Below are 12,636 nucleotides of genomic sequence, written 5' to 3' on the forward strand. Positions count from 1 at the left end.
ATAGACAATTCAAAGCTCATACTCACAATGTGGAACTACTGTGTGGGAAGTGTTTTGAATTTCCAGGGCTAACCGGAATCCCAGCGTTCCCTATAGGCAAAGTCAACAGGAATCGCTTCCCGTCCTGTTCAACCAAACAGACACTGGTGTGGATCAAATGAGAAATAGGGAAAATAGGCTCCCGTTTATATGTGGGAATACAATATGAACATTCGTTCCTTTCAGATTGGCTACCATGTCCAGCAGGCTGCTAACTGATTAATGGGGGAGTAATGCTCATTTGCTCCTTTTGTGGTGCAAGCAATAAAGTCAGTTGACTCTGGTACCATGGAAAAGAGTGTGTACACATTGCTTTATCAGACGGATGTGTATAGGTCTTCTGTTGGCCTGCATAACAGTAGAAACCTGAGTGCACAGTAACAGTGGCGATGTGTTGATTTAACATGGTTTTCACATCTGCCTGTATACAATTTAATACATGGAAATGTAATGGAGACTTGTATAACATTTTTCTATGGTATGTGTTTGTGTGTGTGTATAGGTATAAATAATTCAGGAGAATATTTTCCACTTATTCTCATTTGTATATCCACTATTTACCATTTTCATTCACTACCCTTACAGAACTTTTTTTTTTTTTTTTTTTTTTTTTAAGAATCCAACAGTAGAAATGTCCCTTAAAATAAGATTGGTTTCCACCCCAACTGTATACAGTAAATTGATAGCATGTTTAAATCATCACTTTCAACTGTATTCTGTAATGGAACTCTTCAAAACAATACCCCTTGTATAGAGGAATGAGACAGGTGCCATTTGCCATTGCCCTGGCATCACTTGCTATATCACACTCAGCAATTCCAACAAAGCAGGGCCCTGTAACACTTTCTTTATATAGAGATTACGTTTTGCTATATATTGGCAACCCTGTCTTATCTATCCTGAAGTTAATCAAACATATTAAACTTCTCTAATATCACGTTACAAAGTTAATTGGAACAAAACCAAGGCTACTTGTCTGGCAGGTATATTTTAAATCAATTCATTCACAAAGATAAAATTACCCACCCCAGAGTTCAGAGATTTAGAAAGAGATTTAGAAATGTTAGAATTTCGAAACGCTGTCACTCACTGCTGGGTAGAATGTCACTTATTAAACCAGTAGTTCTACCCAGAAAGCTTTACCTATTGACATGATGCCTGTCAACAGCTCCAAATCAAAAATGTCAAATATCAGGGCTTTTCCTGAAGGGTCTCAGCCCAAAATAAGTCCCAGGGTCAATTGCAGCATACCAGTGGTGTAGTTCACGTCAAGCGGATTAACGTCAGGACTAGAAAATCCCAAGACACAAAGTTAGTCCTAATAGCAGCGGACTAATCAGAAGATGCAGTTAATTCGACCACATAATTTCACTTTTTTAATAAAGTTAATTACACAATTCTCATAATGTTTTTCATTATATTACTTTTTAACACCAACATGACTTAAACTAATATTACCTGTCAAATGTAAGTGGAATCCACTGTTCTACACAGCAAGCGGACAGTCTACATGACCCCACTGTACTGTGCATACATGTTAATGGCTTATAGCTTGCATGATAAAGGCTGTTTTCTAGTCTTAAATATTCTTAGTATGTTTGTGTGGTGTGGTTAAAGTGCAAGGGGAAGATCACAAAATACATTTTATGAAAATGCCACCTGAAACCAATGTAACAGAGCTGAATTGCTAGTTCCATAACCAGGACCTTAATTGCCGTGTCCCTGTAAGAGTTTATTGTTACTGAGACGAGTAACACAGACTGTATTTTAATAACTGATTAGGGATGCAAGAACAGGGTGCCAAAGAGCGCAGTTCAGTATTAAGAAAAAAAGGCCAGAACTTTATATAAAAAAAGGATTGATTGATTGGCTTGATTATAATAGGCCTACAATCCCCCAAAATAAATAGATTAATAATAAATAATTACTAACACCAAAATACCAGTATGGCCTAATAATACCACCCACCCCCAAAATTAGGGAGCAGGGCTTTTGCTTATTTTGAATAAGTCAGTTGCACAACCAGTTCAGTTGGATTTAAATATTCAAGGATACTTAGTTCTGCAGATTTTAACACAGTCCAGGGCATGTTACATTCCAGTCCATGTAAAAGTATGTCCTTCCTGATTTCACAGTTCCAAACTAATCCAGCCTTGCTTCCATAAGAAACTAGTTGCCATAATGAATAATCTATCAAGAAACTCAAGGTAGGAATTCTAATTTACTCCCCATGACAGAAGTTGTCACTTTAAGTAAAAAAAAAAAAACAGTTATAGAACTGGAATGTAAAAATAATTGTGTTTGTGCATTTACTCATTTCTTTAGTCTATTTATTTACCTTGTAAATTGTTTTATAGGAGATCTTTGCAGTGTTTTCTTCAATTTAAATTCTGTAGACCATGTTGTAGGATCTTTTATAGTGTAATATTATAACTCACCAGACTAGGGAGATGAAATCCATTGAAACTGTTTTATTTCCCATGGTTTGAGTGCATACAGTATGTAAACAACCATCACATACAAATATATCATATACAAACACTGAAATCTGTAGAATTATTGTTTTTAAACAAACTACACTTACATATCACAAGTGCCTAGCTCACGCTGAAATATAAAACAGTGCAGGAAGCATTGTCACTGGCATTCTCCCACAAAATTAGAGCTAAACTGTTTCAGAAAAAAAATATATATATATACAGAAATATTACATGTCTGGATCTTAGTTTTCTAAATCGTTTATGCAAAATGCATTAGTAACATTACTTGTTTCATGGTTTGAGTGCATAATTCCTGAATATGTTACATGAGAAAGTATAAGTAGGCAAATCAATTGCATTTTAATGTTTTTACTTGTTTATATGAGATATTACCACCAAGTAATAAGTCTAGCATTTTCACACACCTTTTGTGAATATTGTAAGGCCTGAACACAATCAAAATTACAGCAATGCTATAGGCATGTCATTGTCTATAGACACGGTAATGGAACTATAGGGCTGCAATGCTATATCTTCAGCAGAGCTATTATTTCTTACATAATTCAAGCCCAGATTAAGTTCAAATGCTTTCATGCTTAAATTATGCAGGTTCCCTGTTGAATTACTGCAGCATTCCAAAGTGTTTTATTATAATGTCTTTTCCACAAATAATGGCCATTATCTTAGTCACGATATATTACTCTCTAGGGGGCTATTGACCACCAGATACAAAACTAAGACTAGGCTCAGTTACTAACCAGTTTGATGATAACATTTGCTTCAGGCAGCTTGGCATGTCTCACAGATTAATATTTGGACAGTTGAGAAATTATATTTGTACAATTGGTTCCTTTTTGCATATAGTCATAAAAACAGAAAGGTTACTGAACATTGTATGCAGGAAACCATCTATATGAAATGAACCAAGTTTCAGAATTCAGAACATTATATTTTTGAGAATAACTTGTGTGAACTTTAGTAATGTTATATTACCAGCAAACAACACATTTGAAAATGACTTTACATGTGAGTCATTCCATTTTTAGTGCCATCTTAAGGCGACAACATGGCAATTTTCAGGGTTCCTGTTGCATAGAATTGACACCATCGTCCCAGCCCTGGTCATCTAACATGGTCTTGCTTTACTGAATGGCACAGTAACAAAATGTGGCATTCAGAAAAATGACAAGCCATCTGTAAGACAAGATCATATACTGTATGCTAATGGAATTTAACTGGCTGTTACTGGTAACACAGGACAAATATTACACACACATATTTTCTGAATTTGGAGTTTGGCGGGATTTTGGAATATTGTTATCCTCTTTTAAGCTTAGTTTTATACTAATGTATTCCCCCAATAATATCTTGCTTTGTAATTATGTATATGCAGCACAGTATGTGTGTATAAACATCTGCATATACATTGTTACCTTCTTTGGCACCAAATACAGTATACCACCCGTTAGGTACAGTGTCGTAATCGCCTTGACTTTCTACAGGCTTGGCTGATTACCCAATTCGTGCCCTAGTACTTGAGTTGAAGTTGTCCATTTCAAATGTGTTGATTTTTAGATACTGTTCTACTGGTGTATACATTTGTAATTTTGATGTTCAGTGGACCTGTCACATTCTTTGAGCTCTACTGCAGTTTAGCAAAAAAAAGCTCAACTGACTAGGATTACTGATACTACTGTTACAAACTGACCCAAATCCTGGTCCTTGTGTGGATAGAGAGACTCTTAGTGTTATTATATCAATAAAAAATGGAATATCTCTGCAGATTACTCAGAACTGCAAACAACATGTTTGGATCAAGAGTCACTGTAAGAATGGAACAGCCCACATGAACAAATTAATTTTATCTCCAGTACTGCTAGAAATCCAGCATATTTTGGCACATGCACTGTAGCAGTTTAGTATAAATCCCATTCTTATATGCTCTGAACTCAAAATTAATGGAGTGGATGTTTTATTCCGGTAGAGGGCAGTACAGTACATTTAAAAACTTGTAGATCTTGCTGTGAATAAAGGATTAATCAGTAAGGATTTTGTATTTAGCTGGCGTTATACAGCTGTGCAAATATTTTTAAGTAAAAGCGGATTCAGGCTATTTTTAAGGTTTGCTGCAGTAACAGGATGTAAAACCCTTAAGGTGCATTACTCACCAAAAGGGATTTATTATACAGTATATATGCTTATCAGGAGGCCAGACTGTAGCTGGAGCTTCTTTTCCTTGCAGCCTGGAATGGCCTATTAACGCTGTTTTTAAATGCGATGTCCAGTAAATCAATGCAGCTCCACAATTGCATGTACCACCTTGTCTCTGCTTTGACACTCCAACCCAGTTTGCAGCTATATGTACGGAAAGCATCTCACACAAGCATTTCATGATATTTACCAGGTGCTTCACAATCCTGAGCTGTGAGACTCCTGCAGGGAACAATAGTGCTGCTATTATAAAAGCTAATTTACAGTATGGAAATGTGAAATAATCTCAACCTTCCCATCATATAGCCTCCCCTAAATAGCTTTGGTATAATATTCCATGCTTTGTTTTATCATTTGTTATGTTCTTAACATCCAACCTCCATGTTGGTACAGAGGTTTGACAGTCCTCTAGCTTTCTCTGTTCCAGATAGTGTGTGCCTTTCAGCCTTTCACAGCATGTCTTTAATTAAAGCTTCAAATATAAAGATACTCTTGCTGCAGACTAGAAATATTCAGAGTTTCAACAGTAAACATTTAGAATTTTTCCGCAACTGTTGTAAAAAATATACAGGCCAAATAACGTCTTAGTGTACAGTGTAGGCCAATCAATTTCATATTCAGTATTTCTTTTCCATATATAATGAAATGCTGTAGACATGTAGTCTTATACACAAGTACATCTTGCAGTCATTGAAAAAGTCTGATTGGCTACTCAGATTTATTAAAGATTAAACCTTTTAACACGTTTAATCTTTAGGAAATCAAAGAAAACAATTGCCCTTAGTGCAGACCAGAAGGGAGGATCGGGCTGCTCTATGGTGTTGTGGCTTCAGACTAAAGCAAAAATCATTTACATTTAAATGAACAAGACAATTCATATAAAATATGTTTTTATGCTGAAGTTGTTTCTTGTTAATCAAAACTGAAAGATATACTGTACAATGACACCCTCAGGCAGCCTATAGTCCTTTTGCCTCTGTTGAAAAATAACCCCCAAAAATGATATTGAGAAGAGGTGGTCAGAGAAGTGCATAGACTCATAATCAGAAGAAGATATGGACTCCAAATAGCTGTAGAGTTGACGAGTGACTACTTGAGCTAGTCTGGCCTAGTTGAAACAAAGTGGCATGTTAAATAAAACAAAACAGTTTCTGTATTTTTGTAATACAGTTTAGGCACATGCTTTTGTTAAACTATAAAATATCTCACTTCCTAAATATGTTCTTGGAATCTTTTTTTTTTAAATTGGCAGATTCAATTTATAAATATACAGTACTTTACCATTGAAAGATCCATTTCATCTCCTATTGTATGGTAAATCCCTTCAATCTATATATAAAGGAAACACAATTATCTGAAATGCAATTCTTCTCGGTGTTTTTGTTTTTTTCTTCTTTTCTTCCATTTATTATGAAAGGGCCCATGATGTCAATCTATAGAATAATCTACAGACAATTCCGTAATGAACTCTTAGAAATCCAGGCATGTAAGAATATCAGGAAATGACAAAGAAAATGTGTTCAAAGAAAATGTTGACTGTGTTCTCTCCAAAGAAATACAAAATAAAAACCAATGTCTCCGTACTACACAGAGATGTTTTCTCTCCAGAGCTAACATGCTATGCACAGCCAACAAGCTACCTGGCACTTCTAACAGTTGGCATTCATTAAAAAACAAACAAAAAAAAAACACTGAAAACCAGTTCTTTCTTCAGTCAAGGTTTTTAAAATAAATAGAACGTAGTAGTAGTAGTAGTAGTAGTAGTAACATGACCTCCATCATAGGAATACTGTCTGGGAGCAAGTGCTCAGTCTGATTGTAACCAACCTCTAAAGTGCTTTGTCGAGGACCAATACAATGAAAAGGGGAGCGGTGGGGCTTCAATACAGGCACAGGTGCGGAGCTCCCTCCCTTTCATTTCTTAAAGGGTGTCAGTCTCCCAATGTTCTGCCAGAAGTTGGAGGGCTTGCGCTTGGGCTCGGCCAGCATGAAGACCTGCTGCTGGGGGAGGGCGGCTGGCAGGGTTGAGTGCTTCTGGCGCAGAAGGAAGTCGTAGTAAGGCCTGGTGACAGCTGGAACCCACAAAAATAATACAAACAGAGTGTTAGAAGATTGTGTGCTGATACCTGTTCCCCTAGACTGTGTAGTGGCATATACCACTTTTTGTCCTCGTCCTTGATGTTTGTTCTGAGTGTGTCCAATATTGGTGGCTTTATGTAATTTACCATACAAAATAAGCTCAAGACATTGAGCACTTAGCTTTAAGGTTAAGGTGAGGTACATTTTGTTAAAAAGACATTACAGAAAAAATAAATCTTTGTTTGTTTGGGCAGTAATCCAATGGAGTTCAGTTTCATTACCTGTCTATACCTGTGATGTTTTTTTTCATTATTTCTAAAAGGCTTTGACGGGCTGACACTAGTGTTAACAGCCACTTAGATGTTATACTTGTTAAAGCAAGACATGAGACAATAGCAAAAACCGCAATTCAAACAGGGTTATAAAACCCAATTTCTTTTAAATCCAAATTTATTTAAACCTAAAAGGGATGCAGATTGAAGGCAGGTGTTTCTAAATCAAGTTGATGCAACCATTGCAGTGCCAGGGTGTTAAACCTCTTTCTTTGGCTAAATTCAATGTATGTATTTATTTATTTTCATTTGGATATTTCTTCAGTTGGTAACACAAAAACGTCTACCTTTATTCTTTCTGCATTTACTTCAGTTTTACTGTTTATAGCAGTTTTTACCCTTTTAAAACTTTGACATATTTCTTAGTATACTTTACCATATCTCTGTGGCCTATACAATTCTTACTTATGCTTGCACTATTCGTTATTATGCTTTATTATGGGAAACTTTTATGAGGGCAATCAATAAACCAAAACATATCAAAATACATGGAGCTGGTAACCAATGGGACAAACACAGGTAAGTAATTTCAAGGCTCCGACATGTATCATTTGGTTAGGCCAGTATCTGGGATGAGCTCACACATGTAACTTTACCCGGCTCTAATGAAAGAGGTCTTTTCCTTGAGAGGACATCCAGGACATGGCCCTGCGCAGGGCCCTGGGGGTCACACAGACCCCCTTCTGCAGCAGCAGCCGTTTTTGGGTCATCCGGGGGGTCTTGGGAATGGCAGCGGGAGAAGGAGGGGGCTTGGGCTGGGGGGACGCAGGCTCATGAATGCAGGAGGAGGACTGGGAGAGAGAGGAGCCACTGCCGAGCAAATGCTGGATGTCTTTGTGACACAAGTGTGTGTGTGTGTGGGGGGGGGGGGGGGGGGGCAGATAGACCAACAGACAGACATATGCACAAGAGGTACAGAAGGGAAAAAAAGAAGGACAGAAAATATGTGCATAAATAGGAAAGTACTGAAATGGAGATGGCTACCCTTAGAGTACATGACAGTTTGACATAACATACATATTTCAATTCTTCTCAACACTTTAGTTTTCAATTACGTTAATAACTATCATGTAAAACACCTTAATTACAAAAGAAATATGAAGGAAGAAAAATTACATTTCATCTTAACTAAAATAAATTAATCATTTTAAAATCCATAATTTCAAATTCACAATCGTTTACACAATAGTTCTTAGCGTAATTGAGGGTGTTGTTTTGGTTCTTGTGAAGGATGCTGGCTGGCAGCAGTGAAGACTGAGCAGGAGTAGCCATTGGAGTTTGTTCCTCAGGCATGCCCTACATATAGTTCGGTTTTCCTTTTTTTTCTGCTGCAGACGATTGCCCATTGACATAGATAGAGAAATATTTCACTTGTATTTGAAAACCTTTAGAGGGGAAATGTTAATGCATTAATGCCCCATTCATTAGGTGCATTTACACTGGCACAAATATTCCAGATCGAGAGGATAAGACGACGGATTCCGGTCACTTTTTGTTAGTGTAAACGCTACTGAGCATGTTCCGGAATCCATCCTCTTATCCTCTCAGATACTGAGTTTGTATTCCGGACTGAGGAAAGGACGGATTCCGGTCACTTTTTGTCAGTGTAAACTCGCTGACGACGTATTCTGGAAAGATTACAGAAAATACCCAGCAGGCACTGCAACGTCATCACAGTGCTGCCTTTTCATTTAAGCATTGGAATTGAAAGCGGGAACAAATTTAAACTCCAACTCCATCTCGTAGCATCTAAAAAACTTAAGTGTAATGCATTTCTATATTTTTTATATAAAGTATTTATAATATGCTTGAGATCCAGTGCTTACACTGGAGATATTTTCAAATGGTGGCGCTCATTTATGTCGTCACTACATCAGGGCGTCAGCATCATTTTTTTTCATTCCCCCTCAAAGTATGCATACTCAGTCTGCTCCTGTGAGAAGTATACCCCGCTGTTTCAAGCATGTGTAAACGCACCGTTCCTGTACAGACTGTCCTAGAATCTTATCGGAAAGATTCCGGAACGATGGTGTAAACTCACCTACTCTCTCTTCAATATGTTTTTTTTTTTTTTTTTTTTTTTTTTAACAGCACCTACCTTTAGGCTTTCCTGCTGGGTGGGTCTTGCATGCATTCTGCATGGCCTGTTTCTTTTGGACCTCCGTTATGGCAAAACCTTCAAGCAAACAGTAAACAATGTGTCAGACGTTTGTGTGAGAGGCAGCCTAACTGAGACCAACTTAAAGCGACACATTTTGTATTTTTATAAACTACTTCCTTACACTTTGGGTGGATATTAAGAGATACTATTCTAATTCATTTTCGGAAAACTTCTTTGGGATTCCGGGAGACAACCTGCAAAAAACGACTTTAATATCATATTTTCCCCTGTGGGCAAATTTTAGGCATATTGTGGTTTCCATACTAATTGAATTGCACGCTGTAACAGGGGAGATCTGTGCTGACTGTCTGGTGCATGCGTAGTACTGCAGGAAGGGGGCAGCAGCCTTGTAGATCCGTCTGTCAGTCATGGCAGTGACACAGAGAGGTGACTTTCCCTCTCTCTGAGTTGCTGAGAGGCGGGCCTTGGGGGATTGCTGACCCTATAAGATAACGCTCTGTTGTTCCCTCAGCCTGCCCCTCTAAGACGAAACAAGCCAGCTGGCGGAAGCTCTGCTGCTGGACCGAGCACGGCCGGAGAAGAACGAGCACAACAACAAATTAATTAAAAAGAAAAAAAGAAAAGGAATTTTTAGTAGCGGGGAAAAACTTGGCAGAACCCTGAACAGTATGAACAGGTTGAGGGAACGGGTGAGCGTAGGACGGAGACCCGGGATGTGCGGATAGCGACGGTAGGGGTAACACTGCCGAGTGCAGCACCTTTACTTTGTAGTTATATTACTGTGTTTTATTTTCCCTTTGTGCCTTTTGTTTTCATTATTATTTTTGAGCACTTGTATGCACTGGACTGGCATTACAAATAAAGTTCTGTCTCCTCTGTGTCAGTGAATTGCCCACCACCCTTCCACACACGCCTACAGTGGAAAATCAGGCCCACAATGTTCACTTTTCTATAAGAAGGAAATTACAAACTTTTTAAGCTTACAATGGACCACACAAAGTAATTATAGTAATTCAACACAAACTGTAGAGAAATAATTTAATTGTGTAGAAATACAACACAAAGCTCTTTCACTTTTCATTCAGTAGGATGCTTTAGCTAACACAAGGAGAATGAAACATGAAAGAAACTATCAGATTGTGAGATTTATACCTGCAGTTCTAATACTTCTTACATGGCTGTGATGCTGTCTCATATGGTTTCTCGAGCTCGGAAAATAATACACTGTAATCTCAGAGCAGCTGGATTAGGCTGCGATAGTAAATCACATGAGGGAATAGGTCACAACACCAATGCCTGGTGGGAAGAGGGATTACGATTGCTCGTTGTTATTTTATCAGCAGAGACAGACTGCTACAGACACTAATCTATTTATAGTTTGCAAGTTCACTTTTGGTGATACATTTTATTAATAGCATCATGTGAATATGAATATAAAATACACTAGCTTTCACAATGACCAAGATCTCTTCTTCAGATGAGAAGTGGAAAATGATGAGATCTGTGGTCTTGAACGCTATATTTTATTTACATATTCAGCAGATCCTATAACAGGTGTCACCCACAACAACAATCACATTTGCTGCACTGTATTTGTACAGTATACTATATGGACATGCTGTTCTGGACAAATCCATCTCATCTTCAGCAGCAATGCAGTGGTTCTGGGTTAAGGGGTAATGGTAGCACAAGGGCAGTAACTTGAGTCACAGCAGCACCCACATAGAGAATGCAGTTTTTCAAAATGAATAGCTGTCAGTGATGGTGCTGCATCTAAATCAAATAGACAATAAAGACCACTGTGCACATAAAAATGCAGACTATGGAAGTGCAGGAATACATCTTTTTAATTGGACCAGTGTGTTGACAGTAATGCCCTTTGAGACTGCAATGCAATTGCTCACTGTTTGCTTTCATAATAAACTTGGGGTTTTCAGCTTATCATAAAGCTGTATGGACTGCCAATATAAATTTCAGTATTTAGGTCCATTGCAAATTGTTTACTAGTAATTCATAGTAATTTTGAAGTTCACGATTCTTTCCCATGCTTATACTGTGTGGTCCAGTGGTTAAAGAAATGGGCTTATAACCAGGAGGTCCCCAGTTCAAATCCCACCTCAGCCACTAACTCATATTGTGACCCTGAGCAAGTCACTTAACCTCTTTGTGCTCCGTCTTTAGGGTGAAACGTAGTTGTAAGTGACTCTGCAGCTGATGCATAGTTCATACACCCTAGTCTCTGTAAGTTGCCTTGGATAAAGGCGTCTGCTAAATAAACTAATAATAATAATAATACTATAACACTATTAAAATGTGCAGTTTTGACAGAAACACGTTTAGTAAACATATATTTTCATTTTTAAACATATCTGGTACTAGACTGGGCTACAGAAAGACTGGGCTACATGCCTTTACTCTCAGGAAGTCTATTACTGCTTCACTTCCTAGGTCATTTCATCTCAGCAGTGTATCCCAGGTTAAAGCTTGTTATCCATGTCAGTCAATAGGGGTGGGGATCATTTAACTCTCCCAGTGAAATGACCAAGGAAGTGTAACACTACCTGAAAGCATAGCTGGCAAAACAGAGATTTTTTTAGAGATTTTTTTGTAGTAATGTAGTACTAATGTAGTACCCGATAGCATGTGTTAAAATTAAAATGTTTTGTTTCAAAACTGCACATTTGAGACCTACTGTATACAGCGAATGGAAGTGTACACTTTTGCATACTTCAATCTGTGTACTAAAAAAGTGTTGCAGTGTTGAGTGAATAAAGTCATTATTTACTGTGACGCTCAGTCTTATTTCTGCATTTAATGTACATGCAATTGTATAACTCAATTTTCCCATGTTGCCAAACAAAAAATGTGCTCCTGGGCTTGGATGCATAACCAAAAACAGTTGCTTAAGGTTAACTAAGTACTATTGCATCTGGAGATAAGTGCCTGAGCATGTATGAAGAATTTGCTCAAGGGACAAAAAAGTTCCTATATGAAACTCTGCTGTAATAACTGTCTACAGTATTTGTGAGGCATATTTCTCGCAAAGATATTTATATCTCAGGTTAAGTAGTACTGTTTTATTTACTTCAGCAGTTTCATATCAGTGGTATAGGATTAATCTGGCATTTAAACAGATCAGAGCTCCCACAAAACCTCCCTGCACCTTTAAATTCTTAGATTCTAGATCATTCTGTTGTTTTTTTTTGCCAGTTAATGTAGTATAAATCCAGTTGACCATTTTCAATTTATACAAATTCAGTTCCAAACTGATAAGGTTGTAATAACTGGGATTTAAATGGATAGCTGCCAAATGTGGTTACTGTAAAGCCAAATAAACAAGAAATAGCATTTAAAATGTTAGTTGAGGCATACA

At 37.6% G+C, this 12,636-nt stretch overlaps 1 protein-coding gene across 9 annotated transcripts in view; it reads right to left on the reverse strand.

Annotated features, from left to right (window-relative positions):
- Nucleotides 1–2,490: 2,490 nt before the first annotated feature.
- LOC117417366 (rho guanine nucleotide exchange factor 4-like) overlaps nucleotides 2,491–12,636 on the reverse strand; it is a 230,484-nt gene continuing 220,338 nt past the window's right edge. For 8 of the 9 annotated variants that reach the window (XM_059034599.1, XM_059034594.1, XM_059034596.1 and 5 more), the window contains 3 exons: nucleotides 9,240–9,317; nucleotides 7,738–7,973; nucleotides 6,666–6,802 (listed from right to left, as the gene is read on the reverse strand). In XM_059034599.1, the coding sequence (XP_058890582.1) occupies nucleotides 7,744–7,973; nucleotides 9,240–9,317 (308 nt within the window). In that variant the 3' untranslated portion in view covers nucleotides 6,666–6,802; nucleotides 7,738–7,743. Of the gene's footprint in view, nucleotides 6,803–7,737; nucleotides 7,974–9,239; nucleotides 9,318–12,636 lie in introns of all 9 variants that reach the window. The other variant, XM_034029481.3, reaches the window with a different exon arrangement.

This window comes from Acipenser ruthenus, chromosome 12, assembly GCF_902713425.1.
Source record: "Acipenser ruthenus chromosome 12, fAciRut3.2 maternal haplotype, whole genome shotgun sequence".
NCBI lineage: Eukaryota > Metazoa > Chordata > Actinopteri > Acipenseriformes > Acipenseridae > Acipenser > Acipenser ruthenus.